General features: G+C 49.4%; 1 protein-coding gene across 3 annotated transcripts in view; it reads left to right on the top strand.

Moving 5' to 3' along the window:
* Nucleotides 1-362: 362 nt before the first annotated feature.
* RASSF2 (Ras association domain family member 2) overlaps nt 363-24827 on the top strand; it is a 52913-nt gene continuing 28448 nt past the window's right edge. For all 3 annotated transcript variants that reach the window (XR_007353763.2, XM_048829311.2, XM_048829310.2), the window contains exons 1-4: nt 363-466; nt 15366-15471; nt 19250-19325; nt 20221-20372. Coding sequence is in view for 2 of the 3 variants with exons in the window: in XM_048829311.2 (XP_048685268.1) it covers nt 15413-15471; nt 19250-19325; nt 20221-20372 (287 nt within the window). In the remaining variant the exon portion in view is untranslated. The remainder of the gene's footprint in view (nt 467-15365; nt 15472-19249; nt 19326-20220; nt 20373-24827) is intronic.

Here is a 24827-nt window from a genome sequence, read left to right as displayed (position 1 = left end):
TCCTCCCAAGGTTTGCAATCCCAGCACCCCTCTGATGCTTGAGGTTTGCAATCCCTGCAGCCCGAGGTTTGCCATCCCAGCCTGTGGGAGGCTCTCCGAGCCAGCCAGCCAGCCACCCTCCTGCTCTGTCCGAGGCTGATGACACTCCAAACTCGGGCAGCTGCTGAAGCCGCTACCCAGCTGCGCATTGTCTGGGCGGGCCCCCAGGCTCCTCCTCCCTGCTCCCCACCGAGCCTGGGGGGGGGGTGGAGCTGGAGACACCAATGAGGCTGCGGAACGGAGCCGCCCAGCCGCGGCTATTGGTGCGGGGGGCGCCGGGAGAAGGGGGAGCGAGGCCGACAGAGGCGGGCGGGGTCTGCAGCCGCTGCGCCGCCTCCCCTCGGCCCGCGGGCGGCGGATGGAGGCGCGGGGTGGGCGCCCGGCGCGGGCACCGAGCCGGAGCAGCGGGGCGGCCGCTGATCGCACGGTAAGGGCCGGCCGCTCGCTCGCTCTGCAGCCCGGGCTGGGGCTGGGGCGGGGAGGTGGGTAACAAAGGCGGGCCCCTTGGCAGGGGAGCCCGGCCCCGCTCCCTGCTGGCGGGCTGCGGGCTGCGAAGTGGAGCGGCCGCCTGCGAGGCTGCTCCCACGTGGCAAGAGGCGCCCGAGAGCCGGGGCCGGGCGCTGCGCTCCGTGCGGGAGCGGGCGGGGTGCCCTGGAGGCGGGTGCCCTGGCGCAGCGGATGGGGTGGGAGGCAGGATGCCTGGGTTCTGCTCCTGGCTCTGGGGGGAGAGGGGGTCTAGGGATGACAGCAGCAGGCTGGGAGAGCAAGAGCTCTGGGGTTCTCGTCCCAGCTCGGGGAAGAAGTGGGGTCCCGGAGTCAGGACAAGGAGTGGAGACCCCGGGGGAGTCTGCTCCAGCTTTGCCACCCGGTATCTGCTCTGGAGCAAATTGCATCGTCGCGGTGTCCTTCTCCTGAGCCATCAGCATGGGTGGTTGGGTAACTTCCCCCCTGCAGCCTGCTTTTATTGACAGACTCTAGTTCCCTTTGGACTCTGCTCTGTAGGCCAGGGCGGGGAGAAGGACGCTGAAAGAGGAAGAAACTGGTTCCTGGATTTCGAGAGTCTTGTTTTCAGTGGGCATCAAGCGACGCTGACATAAGAAGGGCCCCACTGGGTCAGACCAAAGGTCCGTCAAGCCCAGTATCCTGTCTGTGACAGTGGCCAATGGCAGGTGCCCCAAAGGGCATGAACAGACAGGTTATCATCAAGTGATCCATACCCTCTCACCCAATCTTCACCGAGCTGTTCGGTGTGTCAGACTTTCTGTTCTCAACCCTGATTTATGGGGAGGTCAGAGGCCCTGGAGGGAGATTAGGTCAGGAGCTATTCAGTGGGTGTGCGTGTACTGAACTAGTCAAGTATACTGTGTCAGTTTCCCTGGAGGAGGAAGAGAGGCAAGGGCTTATGGGTTTTCACTGATGTGCTCCTCCCAACCCATATGAATTTCAGCAATTGTTTGGGCAAACATTACTATGCTGTCGCTTTGAAAATAATAAAAACCTGCTACAATCGCAGTCTTTGAAAGCGGGAGACGGCAACGGTCTGGAACCTTTTTTTAAACGATAGAGGGATCTTTATTTGCCCAGGTGCTGTGTTTATGTGAAGTATGTTCCAATCGAAAGCCCCCTGAGCCCTGCAAACCTGCACTTTTCCCCTTCTGCCAGTAAATCAATTTTTGCAAGTTTGAGACTTGTGTGGGTAAGACAGACTCAGGTGCCTTAACAAAAGAAGTGTGCACAAGCACAAAAACAGTAAAAAGTCATTAACTTAATAATTCATAGCTCTTTTTCAAGTCAGAAGGAGCCATTATGATCATTTAAAGCTCTTGGCTTCTGTAACGGATGCCTTAAATTTACTTGTCATGATAACATGGCTCAGAATAATTACCTGTGTAGTGAGACTGTTAACTAAGTGCTTACAGGGGGATTTCACCAGGTCATCTGCACCACTTAAAGATGTAAGAGATGCCCAGGCCTCATGCTGACCCCTTGGACAGGGCCGGCTTTCACCCAAATCGACCTGCGTGAGCTGGTTCTAATGCTCGGGAAAGATGCTGTGTGGGCTGGAGTCCTGTGTCGATTTCCAGAGCAGCTGCTGCCTGGGGAGAAGCATTACCTTGGGGGAAGGGGGTAGGACCTCAGCCAGTGCATCTCCATGCTGGCATGGTGACGTCTTGGTGAGAGGCTAGTTCAGTCTGTAGTCCTGGACCTCTGCTGAGATCTCTCCTGTGGGTGTAGCCCCGGGGAGGGGACTGGATCGAAACCCCCAGCTCATTTCCTGTCGGCCACAAAGAGCCATTTGATGGCAACTGTTTCTAGTCGGGCTGGGTTTGAACCAGTGACCTAGGGGTGAAGAGTTCAATAGACCCCATTGCTCTGACCCGTCCCACTTAATTTCCCTGCGTCTCATTCCTACCCTTTGCCTCTAACCTCGACCTGGCTTCTCTCCATTTCCCCTGAGCAGGACCCTTCCAGGCAATATCCACTTGGGAATAAGATCCACGGCCTTGGCAGGGCTTTTTAGTGCCCAGCGTCAGAACAGGTGGCATGCGTTCCCCTTTCCAGCCCCGTTGCAGGGCGCAGTACCCGGCTACCAGCAGGACAGTGGCTTTAGCCTTCTCCTGCTAAATTGGATACTGGGCTCCCATTCTAGAGCTTGCCCTGTGGGCTTGGGCCAGCAGTGCTTACAGCAGCCGGGCTAGAGGTACCGCCATTGCCTAGGGCAGCCGTTCTCAAACTGTGGGTTGGGGTCCCCACGTGGGTCGCGACCCCTTTTTAATGGGGTTGCCAGGGCCGGCTTAGATTGGCTGGGGCCAGGGGCCAAAGCCTGAGGGCATCAGATTACAGGCCCCCCTCTCTGGGGGGAAGTGGGGCTTTGTTTGACATCCCCCAAACCCCCCAGCAGTGAGGCTCGGGCGGGCTCAGGCTTCGGTCCCCCCTTCTGGGGTCGTGAAGCAATTTCTGTTGTCAGAAGGGTGCAGTGAAGTTTGAGAACCCCTGGCCTAGGGCATGTGAGAATTGCTGGAGTGAGCACCTGTTTGTGAGTAAAGCAGCCTTAGTTAGGACAGGGATGGAGTGGGCTCCATGTGACCATTTATGTTGCATGGGCCTGAGACCATCTGGGCAGATTGCCCTCACCGGGTTGTGGGTCATGGGGTAGGGAGGGAGTTGATACGTCTCAGGGTGGACTCAAAGCACAGAAATATCTGTTGAACGGGGCGTGTGTGGGGATTCACACTCAGGCAGCTTTTAGTGGTGGCGATGTTGTTCTTCCACCTGAAGCTGCTATGCACGCATCTTTCAGACATACCTGGCTCTCTCCGAAGAGCAGAGCGATATCCTCATAGCCAAGGGAGTTTGCTCTGCACGGTTAGCTGGTGGGAACCGGAGCTGAATGTCCCAGCTTTGAGCCCCACCGATGACCCACAATGATGGCTCCTTTTTCAGACCCAACAGCTTTAGGAAGTCAGTCCAGGGCTTCCGATGGTGCTTTGACGCTCTTTCCTGACTCTTTTAACATCCTGCTTTCCGGCCTCGGGGTGGCCTCTGATGTTTCTGGCTGTTTGCAGACGCAGGAGCACGACCTTGGGGTCAGTTTCACTTAGTTTGTGTTTGGAGGGTGTTCTGCGTAGTCATTAGGGGATAGGAACTTTCATTTTAAATCAAAGCTTCGATCTGCACGTGGAAGGGTGCGCCGTTTCTGCCCCCAGGAATCGCTCTGAGCCAGCTCTCCCTGCCCGTCAATTAGCATAACTGCGCTGGTGCTATGCCCTAAGTGTACGGAGCAGGTGCCAGGTTAGCAAACTACAGCAATAGGGCGGATTACACCAGTTCCTGGCCACTCGTGAGAGCTGTTCCTGCCACAAGGCCTCAGGTTCTACAGGACGGGATGAAAACCCCCCCAGCTCTCCAGAGAAACTTCACTTCTCGCTGTTGCTCAAGGTTTCTGTCAGGTTCTGGGCTAACTCCCGGAAGCGTCCCCCTGTCATCGCAGCCTTGTCTGTCGTCACTGTTGCAACGGCGTAGGGTGCCCTCCAGATGGGCAGGCTCAGCAAGAAGCTTACAGGCCCAGCTTTGTTGGAGACTGGAGCACGTGTGTGTTGTGTCACCCTCCCCGGGCACCCCGGTGCTGTGAGCGGGGAGGGTGTCGGGCTGAATCCGAACGCTGCTGTCTGGGAGCACGGGCTGCTGGAGACTGTTTCCTTCCACTGTTTGCCAGCACACCGGGATGAGTCAAGTGGCCGGGAAGGAACCCGGCAGTCTAGGTTTTGGTGGGGTGGCTTTGCAGAGCAGATGGGTTTGTCAGGACCAGGGAAAAATGGTCTGAAAAAGATATTTTTAGGGTAGATTGCATTTTGGTACAGTCAGCCCTGAAAGTGACTTTAGAAACAGATAATGTTGAATGACAAGCCTGCTAAATCCTGATATTCCCAACCTTCTGTGGGTGCGGGAGGCATCGAGTTTTCTAATTGGTTCAGGAAACCTCCTATAATTTCATACTTCTGTGTAGCCCCCTTCCACTAAAGCTTTGAAAGGACGTTGCAAAAAGTAAGGGATTCTTCTAGTGTGCCTGCGGGCCAAAGAGTAATTAAATATGCTCCATTTTTAATGGTTGGGTAAACTGAGGCACGGTGCAGTTACCTGACTTTGCGCAAGGTCACGGAGAGACCTGCTGGCACCACTGATGGTAGAACACTGGCAGCTGAAGCTGGTAAAGTTCAAACTGGACAAAAGATTCGCGTCTTTCGCTGGGAGGGTTAGCCGCTGGAATGGCTTAACAAGCAGTGTAACGAATGCTCTCTCTCTTGGACTCTTTAAATGAAGTTCTGCTCTAGTTCAACCCTGACGTACACGGTTTACTGCAGCAGTCGCTGAGGGAAATTCTGCAGTTTGTGTGGTCTCAGAGGTCAGACTAGATCGTAACGGTCCCTTCAAGCTTTAAAATCTATTTATCTATGCAGCCCAGGAGTTCTGACTCTGTCCTGTGTACTAGCCACTACATCCTGCTCCGTCCACAAACTTGTTGATCTCAGCCATCCCCTTGCCTTAGGTGGCCATCTACGAGACCAGGGAGAGGAGGTTGGCCGACGGGGTCTCCTGTGACTGTGGGGCCTATTTCTCCGCTCACGCATCCGGGCGGAGTTCCTTTGGGTGGCGTCCGTTGGCTGCCTTGACACCTTCGAGGAGCAGTGGGCGCTCTCTGGGGTTCTCTGCTCGGTGTCCCCATCAGGTTCCCTTCGTTTAGCCCTGTGACCTCACTCCCGTCCCTGTTCTATCTTTCGTTGTCCCCCGTACTCACTTGGAATTCCAGACCTGTGGATACTCCCCTGAGGCTGGGGGGAGGTCCTTTAGTAATGGGTGGTCGGATCAGTTGGCTCAGAGGCATCTTGTTGAGCCGGCGTTTATGAAAATAAAGCAATTGTTGCAGGTAATGCAATTCTACCGATATGTATTGCTTGGTAAGGACAGCCTCGGGGATTCCTTGATCAGCTGGAGGTTTCTTGTTAGCAGCGTCTGCTCGGAGCTTTAAGTATCAGATCTGATTCCCTTTGAATAACCCAGACTCACGGTTTCTCTTGCTGCACCAGTCTTCATCGGTGCCTGTGTCTCCTTTGTCCCATCTACTCCTGCACCATACAGGTTTTCTTTATACCTGCGAGTAAGGGCACGTCATGTGTAACAGCGTGAAAGTGACCCCTACTTGTGTCCTCTTTGCACACTTCAGTTGCTCGTTCAGAACGCTCCGTCCGGGTGGCCTGTCAAACGGCGTTAAAGGGAGACGAGCAGAAAGGCCGTCTGGCCTGATGATGCAGCAGCCGGAGAGTGGTGGAGCAAATCGTGCTCAGGGCTTCGAGCATTCTCTCTGGCCATTGGGACTAAAGTCAGGTTTAACATCTGGGGTGTGTGTGTGTGTGTGTGTGGAACCCGAGACTGGACTGTAAGCGCCTCGTGTAGTAATTATATAGCATAAGGGGAGGGGGGCATTCTTAACATGGGCCTTTTGGTGCTACTATGATCAATGTTGTTAATAAAATCCTCCTTTAGGAGGCTGTGTTCCTCATTGGCAGAGGGATTGACTCCTTGCCTTATGAGGTTTCTTCCTTAAGCTTCTGTGATCCTAAAATCTCGATAAGATAGAAAATCATCCGATTACTTCCCCCCACTCTCCTCTCTGTGAGACCTACAGCGACATTCATTTCTATTGCTTTTGTTTTAATTCCCCAAATGCCACTGTAGTTACTGGTTTCAGAGGGGTAGCCGTGTTAGTTTGTATCAGCAAAAACAACGAGGAGTCCTTGTGGCACCTTAGACGCTAACAAATTTATTTGGGCATAAGCTAGAACCCACTTCATCGGATGCATGGAGTGGAAAATACAATAGATCTTTTCATATATGCCTGCTACTGAATTTTCCACGCCATGAATCCGATGAAGTGGGTTTTAGCTTATGCCCAAATAAATTTGTTAATTTCTAAGGTGCCACAAGGACTCCTCGTTGTTTTTACTGTCGTTGCTATGGGCTTGCGCCACAAAAGGATTTATCATTCCCAAGTGCCACTTCAGTTCCTCGGCCACAGAGTGAGACAATACTCCTGACCAGGTCTAAATAAGAGCCTTTTTGCTGCACCGCTTGAGGGTTGTTTTGTGCATTGACTTGTCGTGCTTGTCAGGTACTGATCTTGTTTATATTGAGCTGCTCGGACCATCTCTCCGGGGCAGAGAGTGGAAAAGCTCTCCTGTTTGCATTGTGGATGCTGGACGTACTGGCTCACTTCTGTGGGTGAGCTCTGGTGCTGATAATTTTTAAAAGGAGATCAAACTGCCCCTACGCATCAAGGAAAGTAAGCCTTGCCTTGGGTGTGAGGCTGTCAGCGTCAGACTGCCGGGCCCCTTTCTAGAAACCCTGCATGAGGAACCGTGAATCTGCACAGCAGACCCAAAAAAGGAAGAACTGGCAGCTCTTCATCTCGCTTAGGAAATGGAGATGGTGACAGAGATGAGGGTGTCAGAGAAGGCTTAAGCAGCTTGTCGCTTCAGATCTAGCAGCCAGGCGATAAACAGGAAGTTGGAGCTCAATCAGAAGCAAATCTTCCAACTGAGAAACTGAAGACACCCTGCCACGGCTGCTGCACCAGCTTGAAGTTGTTTTCACAGAGGGGGGGCTCTTCCCGTGCATTTTGAATCATAAGGCAGGCGAAGTAAGCCCATTCACCTTCTAGAAATTCATTCATAATGTAACTTTTTCAAGGGAAACCAGAGGTTTGGGCTCTCCCTTTCCCATTGTAGATAAATAAGCACCATGTGGCTCAGCTTGGGGACCTTAATAACTAAGCATGTCTGCAATTAAGATCTCCACAAACTTTTTGCAAGAACAGTTTTTTTGTGAGGGTGTCCTGGGCCTTAATTTCTCCTCCTTTACCCTGATGGCTGCACTCCACCCCAGAGAGAGCTGCATTTTATTATTGCTCTTTTACGGATTGCTTCAAACCTTTAAAATTACAACTACAGTAGCCACCTGGTGCTCCCGGCACCTAGTGCCTAAATTAAAACTAGCAACATGAGCATAAACAAAGGACTATGCATAAATATATCCACTGCCCCCTATCCTCCTTAACACAGACAGCGGTGTGTGTGTGAGGGGGTGTACACGGGTCAGGAATGCGAATCAATCTGGACTCCACTGGACCAAGATAGGTAGTTCCAAAATCAAAGACGTTCCCTTTCACAAGTGCTGGCTTGAAGTGGTTTCCATTATATGCAAGGTTTGCAGTTTGGTTCAGTGGCTCTTGGCACCCCCACTATACAAATTGTTTCAGCACCCCTGCTCCAGTTAATATTGAGGTTGTTCCAGCTTGAGAGCCTTTGCTGATTTCAGCAGTGGCCGTGTGTTTGAAGGGTGCTGTATAAACTGCTCCAAGAGGTCCCCCGGCACTTCTTGGCTTAGGCATGCGACTGCTCAGGAGCTTCAAGGATGCCCTTCAGGTAGGCTTAGAAAGATTAGATTTTAATCGTAAACGTTGACATCACTGTGCACACACAAGCCGACACACAGGTATTTCCATCGATTATAATCAACGTTTGCAGATAGGCCGAGGAAGGAAAACGCTGCTTGAGAACTTAGCTGCATTTGATTTGAGGATATGTACTTTCTACGTTTTGATGTGATGTTGACTGTCTGCGTTTTCATGCTTTATATAAAGCTTTAACTTTTTGAATCTCAGTGGCTACTGTCATGCAGTCTGTGAAAATTTAAATCGATGCAAATCTTAAAAGCCTGAAACCCCTAATTTTGCGTAACTGTGAGAATTTAAATCGGGGGGAAATGCTTGAAAATAAATATTGTGTGTCAAAATGACAATAACGTAGAAATCAAATTCTGCCAAGCCTATCTGTGGGTGTATTAAGACAAATAGACAGCTAAGGGATGTAAATGCATAGAGGCAAATTCCCTGGCTGATGCAAATTGTCAGTGCTGCATTGGTTAGTTCAAGGTTAAAAACCTCTAAGTTCCCCAGTGTTTTTATAAAGTACTGAGGGCCAGCAGGTTGGTTATGTCCATAGAACAGAAACTTCAGTCTGGTTGCTTCTTTGCCACTGTTGGATGCAGCCAGTGCTTATCTCTAGCCTTTGGGTCACTGTGTGTTTTGAGATGGCCAGGGAGTCTGCTAAGAGCCCTAAAGGAAAACACCCGTGCTGCCCATCTGTGTGCGACTCGGGCAACGTTTTTGCATGAGACAAGTAACTGTGTAACTTCTTCTTCCTCTGTGTGGTAATTACTTGGTGGTAACTTCCCCAACGGTTTCTAACTTTTGATGTTGTTTCAGAATACACCAGTCACGTAGCCACGTGTTTCGTTAACAGTCCCCTCTGAGGAAGGGAGATGGGTGGGTGTAAAGGCTTCTTGGTGGAGCTCTCTGTAGCAGAAAGTAATTATTCCAGTAGCCTCTAGGCCCCAACCTAGATTTGGGTCCTGTAGCGCTAGGATCTACATGGACACTTAATAAGAGACGGTCCCTGCACCGAAGAAGCGTGGGGTGCGAATTTTCAAAAGTGCCTAAGGGAGTTAGGTGCCTAAGAAAAAAATCTCCCCTTCAGAATTTAGATAGAGCAGATGGACAAAAGGTGGAAGAAAGGAAGTACTCTCGTTGTCTGAGGCCCACGGAGAGGAAGCGACTTGCCCAAGGTCACCCAACAAGTCTGGCGGAGGTGGGAATTGAATCCAGATCCCATCAGCACCAGGTCAGGGTCTTAATTACATGAACACGGTCCTTTCCTCTCAAAATAATCAAGAGACTCCATCCTCGGGGAAGGTCAAATTGAGGTAGTACAAGGTGGCTGGAGGCTTGCCCAGGCCAGAAGTCTTGTTGAAAGGTTGGTCTTGAGCCACACAGCTACGAATCTCGGTTGTGTGTATTGGCTACAGCGTCAGTCTGTGCGTCTCAGATGCAGCCTTGTCGCCCCTTCCCTGCTTGCCTATCAGTCACCCATCCATCCGTCCCTGCTGTCTTTGTAATTGCAATTGCTCCTGTCTGAGAGATGGATGGATCCCATCCCTCCCCTCGAGCAATGCCTTCTCTGCTCTGTTCCTCCCTTCTGAACTCGCATTTGAATAAGACATTTACGGGTCTCTGAGGGATTTTTCGCCCATCCTGGTTTCAGCTTGGCCTACGGACGCTCATCTGTTCTGTTCGGATATCTATGCCGTCCGTCTGGCCCCATTACTCATATCGCCCTCTTGCTCTGTCTCGAATTTTTGCTTTCGCAAGGAGGGCACAAGGAGCTGGTCGCTGGTTCTCTACCCACGCTTCTGCTGAGCATCCAGGGTGAACTGGGTGTATTCGCAAAAAGAAAAGGAGTACTTGTGGCACCTTAGAGACTAACCAATTTATTTGAGCATGAGCTTTCGTGAGCCACAGCTCACTTGGCTCACGAAAGCTCATGCTCAAATAAATTGGTTAGTCTCTAAGGTGCCACAAGTACTCCTTTTCTTTTTGCGAATACAGACTAACACGGCTGTTCCTCTGAAACCTGGGTGTATAAGGGCATTGCAAGATCTGTCCTGTGAGTATGTTGTTTGTTTCTATAGCCGTAATTCTGTCCGCTGTGACAGGATCGGGCCAGATGGCTACTGGAGAGAAATTGAGAGTAATAGAAGGCAGATATATTAGCCCCAGGCTAAGTAGGTCCCTTTTCCCTGGGTAAGGTAACAGGGAAGGTTCCAGAAAAATCAGGAACCTTCTGGAGACAATTAAGACAGGCTGATTAGAACACCTGCAGCCAATCAAGAAGCTGCTAGAATCAATTAAGGCAGGCTAATCAGGGCACCTGGGTTTTAAAAAGGAGCTCACTTCAGTTTGTGATGTGCGTGTGAGGAGCTGGGAGCAAGAGGCGCTAGGAGCTGAGAGTGAGAACGCAGACTGTTGGAGGACTGAGGTGTACAAGCAATATCAGACACCAGGAGGGAGGTCCTATGGTGAGGATAAAGAAGGTGTTGGGAGGAGGCCAGGGGGAAGTAGCCCAGGGAGTTGTAGCTGTCACACAGCTGTTCCAGGAGGCGCTCTAGACAGCTGCATTCCACAGCGCCCTGGGCTGGAACCCGGAGTAGAGGGCGGGCCCAGGTTCCCCGCAGATCCTCCCAACTCCTGTCAGATACTGGAGGAGTCGACCTGGACTGTGGGTTCAGAAAAACAGCCAAGCTGAGGGCTGCCGTGAAGCTCCAAGGCGAGCAAATCCTCCAATAAGCGCAAGACCCACCGAGGTAGAGGAGAAACTTTGTCACACCACTTAATATCTTACGATTTCATATCACTCTTCATTCAGAAATTATGGTGTAAAGGTCAGTGTTGTCCCTATTTTACTGATGGGGGAGGAGAAGAGAGAGAAGGAGGGGAGGGAAAAGGTCCAAGTTAGTGGATCAGTGGATTATCTCTGCAGATATCCGTCTGTGGGCGATGGTCTCTGGCGAGCTGGCTGGAAAGGAGGCTCTCTTCCTCCTTTCCAGCTGTTGAGATAGATGTCCAGGCTGGTCTCTGAGAACATCTGTTAGTGGTGAAGAGCCTAGTTGCCTCTCCTAGAAACTGTTACGTGATGCACAGTGGGCGGGGAATTGGTCCACAAGAGAATCTCTCTGTTAGGATGCGGACTGCACTGTGCAGTGTGACGCTTTTCATCTGAGGATCTCTTTACAAGCACTGAACTTTTCCACACTCACATGAGGTAGAGAAGTGCTGTTCTTCACTTCTGCTGCTGATAAACCAGGATTTTTCCTTTTGTAAGTTTCCATTGTTTACCTCCTAGGCGGTGAATACCATTGAGATCTATTGTCATATTAATTAGTCAGATGACACAGGCACATTTCTGCCGATCAAAATGAGCATGTATGTGGAACCCATCTTGTCAGGGTTCCCTCCCCACTCTGGACTCTAAGGTATAGACGTGGGGACCTTCATGAAAGACCCCCTAAGCTTATTTCTACCAGCTTAGGTTAAAAACTTGCCCAAGGCACAAATTCTCCCTTGTACCTTGGGTTTAAGTAACGCTGCCACCACCAAGTGATTTAACAAAGAACCAGGGAAAAGGACCACTTGGGGTTCCTCTTCCCCCAACAGTCCCCCCCAAGCCCTTACACCCCCTTTCCTGGGGAGGCTTGAGAATAATATCCGAACCAATTGGTCTGGGTCTTGGAATAATGGAAACATCAGTCAGGTTCTTAAAAGAAGGATTTTATTTAAAGAAAAGATGAAAGAATCACCTCTGTAAAATCAGGATGGCAAATACTTTACATGGTAATCTGATTCAAAACAGAGGATTCCCCTCTAGGCAAAACTTTAAAGTTACAAAAAAACAGGATAAACTTCCCTCTAGCAAAGGGAAAATTCACAAGTTGAAAACAAAAGGTAATCTAACACGCCTTGCCTTATTTACTTACTCTTTTTGTAATATCAGAGACTTGTACAGGATGGTTTATAGGAGAAGGAGTTTTTTTTACCTGACGCTTCTCTGCTTTCCCCAGAGAACACCCCGACAAAGCCTTGCCCCCCCACACCAAGATTTGAATGTATCTTCTTTCCCCATTGGTCCCTTTGGGGGGGGGGGCAACCAGGTTATTTGAGCTTTTTAACCCCTTGCAGGTAAAGAGGAATTCTAGGCTACCCTTCTCTGTATCGTACTGGGGGGAGGGATAGCTCACTGGTTTGAGCATTGGCCTGCTAAACCCAGGGTTGTGAGTTCAATCTTTGAGGGGGCCATTTAGGGATCTGGGGCAAAAATTGGGGATCGGTCCTGCTTTGAGCAGGGGGTTAGACTAGATGACCTCCTGAGGTCCCTTCCAAGCCTGATATTCTATGATTCTATGACACCTCTAAAATGAGGAGAGGAATGATACAAGACCCGGAGACCACAACACGGATACTAAACCATTGAGAGGCAGCGTCTGGACTTGGAGTTAGGAGACTTGGTTCTAGTCCCAGCTTTGCCACTAATCTCTTGTGTGACCTTGGGCAAGTTGCGTCTCTCCGTGCCTCAGTTTCCCCTCCCAATGGGACCCCGCTTACAGCTGTGACTTGTAGGGCGATGTCAGTACAAATAATAATAATTGTCCTGAGTTCATAACGTGGCAATCTAAACGTGGCTCGTGTTTGCCTGAACAGTAACACGCATCTGGTCAATATTAATGTTTGTTAGAGCCTCCAATTAAAAAAAAAAAAGAGAGTATTTCCTTCCCATTTTTCCAAGTGAACATTGCCTGCCTCACCCCAGTCCGTTCACGGCCTAGCCCAACTATTTCAGCCTTGCTGGGGTGGTTGTCAAACTCTGTAGCATAAGCTAGGAAATGAAGAGCCGAGTCAGTCTTTCCGTCATTAGTTGCGTTATTATTTTGCGTTTCTGTTCTCCTTTTTTAGGACAATGCACTGTGGACAGAGTTGTTAGCTGTAGCTTTGAATTTCCTGCCCTTTGTCTGCTTGTGTCTCACGCTTGCTGTTGCCGGGTTTAAATACAGGCTTTTGTGTTTGGGCCGCTGCTGGATTTAGAAGCATGGAGTGGAGCATAACTGCTGTTTTTGTCAGGGTTGTGCCAATGTGGGGCGGGAGAGGGTATCCTAACTGTGGCCCAGGAGAACTGAGAACAGGGACTCCTGACCCAGTCACTGGCTGCCATGTGACTGCAGGCAAGTCACTTCATTGTGCCTTCATTTCCCTGTCTGTAAAATATCCACCTCCTTGAGGTATTAAGCGAACTAACTTCTTTGTGTGAAGGGCTTTGAGGTCCCGGAGCGACTTCCCTGTGCAGTAGTGGTGTGAAGTACACTCCAGACCCTTTTATAATGACAGGTTTCAGAGTAGCAGCCTGCTACCGCCGCGTGGATCTGCCGTCGACCTCAGTGTGATACTGAGCTACAAGACTGGACCCTGAAACTTTAACTTAACATGTATGCTGTTCTCTTCAAGCCAAAGAGAAGGACTGAGCAATTTCCTTAGGAAACGAATCACAATAATACCTGGATCTCAGAGTGCTTCTCATCCGCAGAGTTCAAAGCACGTTACAAAGGAGGTCAATAACAGTATTGCCATTGTACATTGCAAGTGCGTGTATAGTGTATAAAGTGGTAGCTATTTTTGGCATGAAATCTCCTATTTAAGTATATATCACAGCAGTGTCATTTGATTTGTGCTGGGGTAGCACCTAGAGGTCTCAAACAGGCATCAGGGTCCCCTTTTACTAGACACTTCACAAACACAGATTGAAGAAACATGCCCTGAAAAGCGTACATCTTTCAAAGTAATGCAGTGTTTTCTAATTATCTGTTATAAGTAATCGAAGTGAGAGTTTAAGTAAAAATTTTAAAAGCACCCAAGTGAGTTAAGAGCCTCGGTTATGTTTTCCAAAGTGCCTAAAGCACTTGGGAGTCTTGGAAAACTTTACCCAAAATCTCATTTTAGTAATGCTTCGTAGCTCCCAATAAGTAAATAAAAACTGACAGTTTCATGTAGGGACACTTCAAAGGTAAACCGTGGCTGACTTTTGTTGCATGTGTGCATGAGATTGTTTTGGGTTTTTTTGGCAAGTATCTGTCTCCACAGCTAATCCCATGGAATTGCAATAAATAAATAAATCTGTGGACCTCAGTGTAAACAATCAATTTTGGTGGCAAGGCCATTCTGCATTTGAAAGTTTATAAAATGTAGTTTTTGTTTTTGTTTTAAGGGGAGTGAAATCAGGCTGAAAACACAGCTGGTTTGTTTTTTCCAAGTGTACTTGGGGGAAACCAGGCTGTTCTTTGTGTGTGAAATGGGTTGTTCCCTCGCAACTGAAACGAAAGGCAGGACCCAGAATGTTCGGGTGGTCGAGTGTTTCATGTGAAATATTCACAACAGCTCGACTGAAGCCCCAGCTGATCAAAGACAGTGTTACTGTCCAGTGGGGAATTCAAACAAGCTTCTCCTTATTTATTGATCGAGGCAGGTTCAAGTATGATGGCAGGGGATATTTGGTGTCGATACATAGGGGGGGAAATGCATATCACCTCGGGCTGCTGCTGATTGGTCAAAGGAGAGTCTTGTGTTCAGGCCAACTGTCCTTGTATTTGTTTTTTAAGACAGTTATTTATGATTTTCCCTCCTGGATTCAACCAAAACACCTCTCCTGATCCAGTGGAGTTGAACTTTTTCTTCCTATCTGTAGAATCCAAGGATGCATTGCCACTAGACTCCCTTTAGAAACACCACTGAACTGGATGGTGGTTTCCGTGTCTGTCGCAGCCATTCTCAAAACAGCAGAGGGTATTGTACGTTGCATCCTGATGATGATGAGTGGTAGGATGGAGGGGAACCTTACTGTGAGCAGGGTCGGGTGAGAACTGACCCAAACTGGAATCTGATCGGAACGATAAATAGTTCTCCTTCCCTCCACCCCGGTCCCATTCGCACCAGTTGTTCCCACTGTCTCCCCATCTGTAAAACAGGTATAATACCTGCCTCACGGGCTCAATACCTTCCTATCTAGGTGGAAGGGTGCAATAGAAATGCAAAGTATTCTATTAATTGTGTCTCCCAGGGTCGGCTTACTATGGTACACTTGCAACGATTCTCTTTACTTTCCCCTCACCTGACTTTTCACATTTCCGCTTTTAAGTCCATCATTTGAATTGTAACTTTCTATTTTGCTGTCTGCACCGTGGACTGATGTGGCTGACAAAGGGATCCAAAGCTCTGAAGTCAGTGGAAAAACTCCCACTGAGTCAGGTGGGCTTTGGAGCTGCCCCAATCAGCACATATTAAGATGGAAATGATACTGTGATTAATGCAAATTTCTCTTGTATCCTCCCCCCAGCCCCCTACAATTCAGGTCTCTGCTCCTAATGAAAGAAGATCGTGAGGATGGATTACTGCAGCCAGTCATCCGTAGTCCCCTGTGGAAAAGACAAATACATTTCAAAGTAAGATTGCAACCAGAGTTTAACGCAGAAATATTTTTGGTATTATGAGCCGGTGATTTATTTATGAAAGGCCCTGGTGACTGGTGTAGGAGGGGCAGATGCAGACACACAAAGATCTTAAAGCTGTGGACGGAGGGGGAGGTGATCTCGCTAGCAATTGATAATGCAAAGCATGGAAAAATCCACAGAGGAGCCTTGGGGGGAATAGTAACATTCCATGGCTGAGAAATCATTGAATGGTTTGCAGCCAAGGAGAAAAGAGTTTGAGATCAAGATGGAAAGATGCCAGTTACTACCCAAGCCCCCTAGATAGGAACAAGCTATAACGACATCTCAGTAGAATGATGTTGGTAAGAAAAAGAAAAAATCACACCCCTAACTGAAATAGTTACACTGGAACAAAACTTGTGTAGACCAGGCCCCAATCTCTTCATGTGCCTTAGATTGAGGCGCCCCAAATCACTGGACATGTTTTTTGGGAAAATTTTGGCTGTAGTCTGTCTATCTCTGCCTCAGTTTTCCCATCTGTAAAATAGGAATGGTGATAATTTTGTATATTTATAAAAATATTGCTCGAGCATGCAGGGGTGTAACCAGGAAGGCCAAAGCACAATTGGAGTTGCAGCTAGCAAGGGATGTGAAGGGGAACAAGAAAGGTTTCTACAGGTATGTTAGCCACAAGAAGGTGGTCAGGGAAAGTGTGGGACCCTTACTGAATACAGGAGGCAACCTAGTGACAGATTCGGGGTATTGAAGCACTGGAATGGGTCACCTAGGGAGGTGGTGGAATCTCCATCCTTAGAGGTTTTTAAGGCCCAGCTTAACAAAGCCTTGGCTGGGATGATTTAGTTGGGGTTGGTCCTGCTTTGAGCAGAGGGTTGGACGAGATGACCTCCTGAGGTCTCTTCCAGCCCTAATCTTCTGTGATTCTATGATTCTAATTCCCCCGCCTTTGCAGAGTTTGACCCCTCAGAATCTGAAGTGCTGTGCAAATGCTAGGTGTCCTTCCTATGGTATCTTAATAGAAATGGTATCTGGGTGACACCTAATAGTCCAGTGACTGGGGATTCATGAGGTGCCTGGTTGGATGGATCAGATATTTAGTGACCTTTGCATGGGAACAATGTTATTCCCAGGCCTCTAGAGGAGAGGAAAATACCGTACCTGCTGCACTCCGGGCCAGACTGACGAATGCACTTTGGCTGCTTTGCATTGTCAGAGTCGTACAGAGCAGCCAAAGCTCTGCTGGAGGATAAGGCCCTCGGGCCCTGATTCTTAAACCTATTTATGTTCCTAACCTCCATTGAAATCAATGGGACTTAGGTGGCTAAACACCTTTGAGGATCTGGAGCTGTGTACCTATGCTGGGTCTCTCTTTTCCCTCCCATTCAGTCTCTACAACTGTGGTGCTATTTAAACTCTAAGATGGGGGGCCTAGCGCAGTGAGCAGACGTCGGAAATGTGTTGTGATGGGGGCTGTTTTATTATTTTGACAATAACGAAGTACAAAGTCAAGTGACTGTGTGTTCCCTAAGCTGCTTGTCTTGCAGCCTTGAAGTCTGCTTCATCAAGGTCGGTCTGTCTGAGTTTTTTGTTGGTTTTCTGATCATTGGACGAAAGGCCTCTTGTGACGCATTCCTTCAGGGCAGTGTTGGCTGGCAGGACGCAGCAATTGTGGCTGCACACTCCTTACTCTGGACCGGAAGATGCAATAAACATGCATTGATGGCCCCTGTGCTTCGAGTGGGGCAAAATCATTGCCCATCCCTAGGGCCAATATGTTGATGTGCCCTGCAGATTGGTTTGTGACGGGCTTATGGAAACAAAGTGGGAGGTGATCACTGGACCTCTAGGCAGTGGTTCTGGTTCTCTGCGTATCGGTTTCTCCGCATTTCCAGATGTGCAGCTGGTAGCACAGAGTTACACAGTGAACTACGTGTCCAAAGCTCTCCTAGCAGTGTGAGAACTGAAACAAGGTGCCCTGACTTTCAGCGCCCTGATTTAGCTGCTGGAGACCCTCTGCACAGGGGACTTGGTCCCATAAATTATCTAGCTAAGTGCCTTTGAATATTCAGGAATATTCCCCACCCGCAATTTCCACTTGCTTCTCTAATTTGTTACTCCTGCTACTTTAAGGGGTGGATCCTGCACTTGGTAAAGGGGTTGGGCCTTATTAGGGAGAGTGCAGAGAGCACTCATGGTAGTAATTCCAGGGATTCCTCCAAGCATCTGGCTTTCGAAGGGCCCATAAGCTACTGCAAGGGAGAAACACACTTGGACCCAACACACATGCAGAGACACCTACGTGTTCCAGGGAGGGAGACACCTATGTGTTCCGGGGAGGAAGTGATGGTCCTCTGGTTAAGATCATAGAATATCGGGGTTGGAAGGGACCTCAGGAGGTCATCTAGTCCAACCCCCTGCTCAAAGCAGGACCAATCCCCAATTTTTGCCCCAGATCCCTAAATGGCCCCCTCAAGGATTGAACTCACAACCCTGGGTTTAGCAGGCCAATGCTCAAACCACTGAGCTATCCCTCCCCCCGGACCAGGATTCGGAAGTTCTTGGCTTTATCGAAGACTGTCTTGGTCAAATCAGTTAATTGCTCAGGGCTTCACTTTGTCTCGTGTGTGGATAATACTCCCAGCATCAGTCACGTCTGCTTAGAGCAGGGACAGTCTCTGACTCTCTGTGGGGTGGGTGAATGAGAGAGAATCTAGGTGCTGCAATAATACATATAATAAATGGAGTCTGGACCTGGTAACTTACTGCTCAGGAGCTGCCCGGGAAGAATGCCTACTGGAAAGCATGGGCCCCCTGGCACTCACTGGTAACAAGGACAGTGCTCTGTTAAGGTCCATCAAGGCAGGCTGAAGTCAGGGAGTGGAGAAGGAAAGGAGGTGTATGTGTACAGGGGTAAGGAGAGGGCTCCTGTGTATGTCAGCCTGTCCTTGCTGACAGCCCTATATCTGGAGTAGTCAGAGCTACATAGAGGCCTCATGCAACCTTTGGGAGCAGTGAGTTCCCCTCTCCAGATGGCAGCTGTTGCGTGCCACGTCGCAAAGGTTGGGAAGAGGGTCTCTGTTTCCACCTCGGCATGCTTGTGCTTTTCCCCAACACGCCCCTTTTCCATGCAGTGCGAGTGGAAGTGATGCCAAGGCAGGGAACGACCAAGGTCTGGTCTCGTAGCCCTCAGTCATTGAATGCAAGCTCTGGATGTGGCTGGATTAAGCCATCAGTGCTACGGACCCACACCAAGGCCTCGTCTCCCACAGTTAGGAGATCCCATGAGAATCTCCGCTTTCATATCTAAGAGAAAATGTTTTTCCATCCCTCGCTGTTGTAAAGAAAAGCTTGAAAGAACGACGCGAGTGTAGCCACTGCAGTGACTCCTGCCGGAGCCTGCAGACAGTCTCCTGGGCAGATCCCAGGGCTGGAGAAGTGGGGTGGCCAAAGAGAAGCAGTAGCAAGTCCCTCAGCAGGGCATCAGATGGCTCTGCCATGGGGAGCCTGCTCCTGCCATCCCATGTAGATTCAGGGCTGCGGGGTCATGAGGCATTGTGCCTATGGCTCGTTTGCCTTAATCCAGCCCTGGCTCTGGAAAGTCATTCCTGACTCCATCAAACCGGCGTCAGGTCAGCCCCTTCAGGTTACCATTTCAGGTGCTCTGATACTGCAGGGCCGGGTGCAGCACAAGAACCTGAGTTTGTCAGGCTTTGGTTCTTTCCTTGTCTCAGTGCGACTCCTTGCCTGCATTAATGTTGTCTTCATCTTCCAGAAACGAACTGCTGTTGCACTTGAAGACCTACAACTTGTATTATGAAGGTCAGAATTTGCAGCTCCGCCACAGAGAGGTGAGAAATCAATGATTAAATATCGAGCAGGTTGGTCTTGTGACTTAGATGGAGGAGGCTGTGTGAAAAAACAAGACCGTCTGGGTCAATGCCCACCTTGGAGGTCAAAAAGTGACTGCTGGCAAAGCAAGCTTCTGGCTGGTTATTATTGCAAGGAGGAGCTCTCCAGCTGTGAGGTTTTGAGTTCCTATATTGTAGCTACTTTACTGAGGGAGACAGCGATCTCCCCGTCCCACATGATCGCCTTTTGGAATCCACGGGAATTTTGACACTCATTTAAATAGGAGTGGGCTCTGGTCTCTTCCCGGGATTCAAAGATTAAGGCTGGAATGGGAACACCACAATCCTCTCGATCAGCTTTTTATTAGTAATATAATTATTCTGAAACATTGCATGATTTAAGCCTGTCTCTCGTTGCGTGCTGTGGGATGCTTTTTGGGGTATCGAGTGCATTGCTCCTGAGAGAAGGTGGGCTTTTAGTTAAAGCGGAAGGCTGGGAGTCAGGACTCCTGGATTCTCTTCCCAACTCTGGGCGGGGAGCATAGTCTAGGGTTAGAACGGGGGATTACGACTAAAACTTACGTGTAGACCAGGTCTGGAATCAGGACTCCTGGGTTCCATTTCCAACACTGCCCTATGGCATGATGTCACATAGTGAGTAAATCCATCACCACTAGGCTTTCCATTTCCCTGTCCATACCGTGGAGATGATATGGCCTGTCCCTCACATTGTGGGGCTTTGTTAGTGATGATCAAGAGTTTGGAGAGCCTGGGGGAAGGGACGGGACAGAGTGGGCAGGGCTGTGTGTTTAGATCTGCCTTGCCGAGGAGGAGAGGGCTCTGGCCAAGGCAGCGCTCTGAGATGTTGGCGTGTGTCTTTGTGTTTGCTGCCCAGGAGGAAGGCGAGTTCATCGTCGAGGGTTTGCTGAACATCTCTTGGGGCTTGCGCAGGCCAATCCGGCTGCAGATGCAGGATGACAACCAGCGGATCCGGCCTCCTCCTTCCTCCTCCTCTTGGCACTCTGGCTGCAACCTGGGCGCGCAGGGGTCAGTAGATGGTCCGCTCTGCCTAGGGAGGAGGCTGTTGTAAGAACTCCCGGGCATGGATTCATTGTCTTGGTCGAGGCATCCGTGGGGGTCTGCTCGACCGCACACACGCAACACTGGGACCCAACGTGCAGCTCCAGAAACCGGCCGATGGGCTTCTCCTCTCTACTGAGGTCGAATTAGGGCTTATTGCCAATGCAGTCTGCAGTCACTGGGGGAGGGTGGCGAAATGCCTGACGTGGAGAATTGAGTGCTGCCTGCATTATTGCAGTAGCGCCTAGAGGCCACAACCAAGAGCATAGCCCCATTATGCTAGGTGCTGTACAAACGTGTAGGAAGATACTCCCTGCCCTGAAGAGCTTACATGCTAAATAGACAAGACAGATGAAGGGTGGGAGGGGAAACTGCGGCACGGGGAGATGAAGTGACTGACTCAAGGTCACACAACGGGTCAGCGGCTGAGCCGGGAACAGACCCCAGGTTGCCCGAGTCCTGTTCTGGTGCCCTCTTCACTAGGCCGCACTGCCTCCCTGCTGGTTGCCTTCAGATTACAACTGTGTGCTGAGCTCTTCCCATCTGAGTTGCCCAGCGCTACGGGGGGAGGAGATTGGGGAGCTTCCGTAGCCCTGCTGCTGCTGAGGAAAATCTGGCCAGTTGGCTCATGGCTGAATAGACCAGCGCTACTGGTGTCGGCAGTTGCTGCCGCTCAAAGATGCCCTCTGCGCGTCTGTGGTGAGCTTCGCGCATCTCCTGCCATCTTGCCCGAGAGAAGGCTTTCTTCTGCCTCGCTTAATAAAGCAGCTGCCTGTAGCCGTGATGGGCGGGTCCTGCTACTGGGCTGAGGGCTCTGCCAGTGTCGTCTGTTTGTTTTAGAGAACCGGCTGGATTGTGGAAACAGAGACACCTGGGGCTTTCTTTCCCAGCTGTACCAGTGACTTAGGCGGCCTGTTCAACATCACACAGCTCCTGCATGCTTCAATTTCCCATCTCTGAAGCGGGAACCTCTTGTAAAGTCATTAGAGATCTGTGGATGGGAAAAATCTCCTGTACAGTCGCTAGTTGGCGGGATTAATTCTTCGTTGCCAGCTGGCAAACAAACGCGAGAGACAGCCTTGTGAATTCCTAGCTTGCAGCGCTGCTTTTTGTGTGCGCCTTATCTGGAAGGCAGTGGAAAGCAACCCAATCTAGAACAGAAGCTAAGCTTCCTTAGGTTTGCTGTGGAGTGAACTTCCCCCTGGTTTTATTTAGAGTCCGTGTATTTCACTGACTCGGTATTTTGACATATCCCGCAGGAGGTATTCTAACTTCTTGATTTGCCAGTCGAATTATTTTCTTAGCTTGGCTCTTGCAACTTCCCTATGCAGAGTATGTAACTTAAATACAGCTTTCTTCTCTCTGGCCCAGCTAGGGTGTGGCTTATGTTCCCACCATCCGATCTGGCTGTTGGCTCAGTTTCCCTGCAGATTGGATAGTTCAGCTCTCTGGCCAAGCCAAAAATTACACCTTCCAGAGTAAACAAAAAAGTCAATAAGGGGGGAAAAAGAAGGCTCCCTGGGCAACAGTCGCTCATGTTTACCTAGAAGGGCTAACGCAAGTTAAAACTACAACTGCCTTGTTCACGTTTTGTTTTGTTTAAATCACATGTGAAGATGTAACCTTTTTTTCCCAGGTGAAGATGGGGCCTTGTCTTTTGCACCTTGCGTTAGCTGATTATCTCAGGTTAATTGGCACTTGACGACATATTTGTAAAGACTAGTTTTGGACATTTTTCCATGGTTATGTTTGTAGCAAATATTTGGACTTTTACCCTAGGCTGATCCTCCTTCGCCTAAGGTACAAAAGTCCAGTGAAGACAAGGCGACAAAGAGCCAGTTCTGCTATGACAGAGACCCACATGAAGCTCCTTGCAGGATGGGGGCCTTTAATAACAGAGCTTCCTTTAACATAGCCAAATGCAAAATTATACACCAAGGAACCCAGGCCAGACCTACAGAATGGTGGACTATATCCTGGAAAGCAGCAACACTGAGAGAGAGTTAGGGGTCATGTGGACAATATATGTCATTGAGGAGACACTGGAATAGAATCATAGAATATCAGGGTTGGAAGGGACCTCAGGAGGTCATCTAGTCCAACCCCCTGCTCAAAAGCAGGACCCATCCCCAATTAAATCATCCCAGCCAGGGCTTTGTCAAGCCTGACCTTAAAAACTTCTAAGGAAGGAGATTCCACCACCTCCCTAGGCAACGCATTCCAGTGTTTCACCACCCTCCTAGTGAAAAAGTTTTTCCTAATATCCAACCTAAACCTCCCCCACTGCAACTTGAGACCATTACTCCTTGTCCTGTCCTTTTCCACCACTGAGAATAGTCTAGAACCATCCTCTCTGGAACTACCTCTCAGGTAGTTGAAAGTAGCTATCAAATCCCCCCTCATTCTTCTCTTCTGCAGACTAAACAATCCCAGCTCCCTCAGCCTCTCCTCATAACTCATGTGTTCCAGACCCCTAATCATTTTTGTTGCCCTTCGCTGGACTCTCTCCAATTTATCCACATCCTTCTTGTAGTGTGGGGCCCAAAACTGGACACAGTACTGCAGATGAGGCCTCACCAATGTCGAATAGAGGGGAACGATCACGTCCCTCGATCTGCTCGCTATGCCCCTACTTATACATCCCAAAATGCCATTGGCCTTCTTGGCAACAAGGGCACACTGCTGGCTCATATCCAGCTTCTCGTCCACTGTCACCCCTAGGTCCTTTTCTGCAGAACTGCTGCCTAGCCATTCGGTCCCTAGTCTGTAGCTGTGCATTGGGTTCTTCCGTCCAAAGTGCAGGACCCTGCACTTATCCTTATTGAACCTCATCAGATTTCTTTTGGCCCAATCCTCCAATTTGTCTAGGTCCCTCTGTATCCTATCCCTGCCCTCCAGCGTATCTACCACTCCTCCCAGTTTAGTATCATCCGCAAATTTGCTGAGAGTGCAACCCACACCATCCTCCAGATCATTTATGAAGATATTGAACAAAACCGGCCCCAGGACCGACCCCTGGGGCACTCCACTTGACACGGCTGCCAACTAGACATGGAGCCATTGATCACTACCCGTTGAGCCCGACAATCTAGCCAACTTTCTACCCACCTTATAGTGCATTCATCCAGCCCATACTTCCTTAACTTGCTGACAAGAATACTGTGGGAGACCTGTCAAACCTTCCCTTGGTGAATCCATGCTGACTGTTCCTGATCACTTTCCTTACTGCATCCTTTTCTGCAAAGGACATTGAAACAATACTGCATCCTTTTCTGCAAAGGACATTGAAACAATTAGCGAGGGTGCAGAGAAGAGCCACGACAGTGATTTGAGGGCTGGAGAAGAAGCCTCGGAGTGAGAGACTTTAAGAGCTCAGTCTGTGTAGCTTACCAGACTGAGCAGTGACTTGATGCGGTGTATGAACCGTCTTCACCGGGAGAAAATAGCTTGTATTAAAGGGCTCTTTCATTTAGGGGAGAAAGGCGGAACAAGAATGGTTGAAAGCGAAAACCAGACCCATTCAAACTGGGAATAAGGCACCATTTAAAATTTTTATTTATTTATTTTTAAACAGCGAGGGTGATTAATCATTGGAACAAACTACCCAGAGAAGTGGTGGATTCCCTGTCTTTGTCTTTAACTCAAGACTCAGTGCTGTTCTGGAAGATACGCTTTAGCAAAACACCCACTCTGGGGCTCAGCAGAAGGGTAACTGGGTGAAATTTTGGGAGCTGTGATATACAGGAGATGAGACGAGATTATCTGATAGTCCCTTCTGGCCTTAAACTCTATGAAAGTATCTATAAATGTGACCGGGAGAGACTGGGATGGGAAAGTTAACTTTCCCTCCACCTAGGTGGTTTAGAATATCCCAGAAAGGAAATGAGTGCTAATGAGCCTCTTGCAAATGAATGAATTTAGTCTCCTACTGTGAAGTAAGCTAGTATTATCACTGCTAGGTAAACTGAGGCACGTGGCAGTTACTCTGTCAGGCTGTGGCAGAGCTGGGAGAAGTCCCAATTTGCTGTCTGGAACCGTAAATCTCATCAGTCCTGTCTCCCTCTCCTCCCTTTCTGTCCTCTTGATTTTTCCATCATTTTGTTGTTGAGTGAAACCTCCTTATGTCTTGTCTTGCATCACGCGACCCTTGGAATCCTTGTGTTGCTGCCTGGTACTTTCTTCACATCATTCTAGTACGACCCCGTTGTTTTTTATGACCGGGGTGTGTGTGTGTGGGTGCGGGGGTGGGGGAACCACTGCGGGTGTCGTACAAACATATTACAGGGGATCTGTCTCGGCGGGAAAATCATCCTATATTTTGAAACATTTGATATAACCCTGTATTTGTTGTGAGATCCTCTCTTCAGCAGTGAAACCCAACAAAAGCTGACCGTTCAAAACATCCACCTTACGTAAAGTTGG

Source organism: Caretta caretta, chromosome 26 (genome assembly GCF_965140235.1).
Source record: "Caretta caretta isolate rCarCar2 chromosome 26, rCarCar1.hap1, whole genome shotgun sequence".
NCBI classification, from domain to species: Eukaryota; Metazoa; Chordata; order Testudines; family Cheloniidae; genus Caretta; species Caretta caretta.
This window is presented reverse-complemented; position numbering and strand designations above follow the sequence as displayed.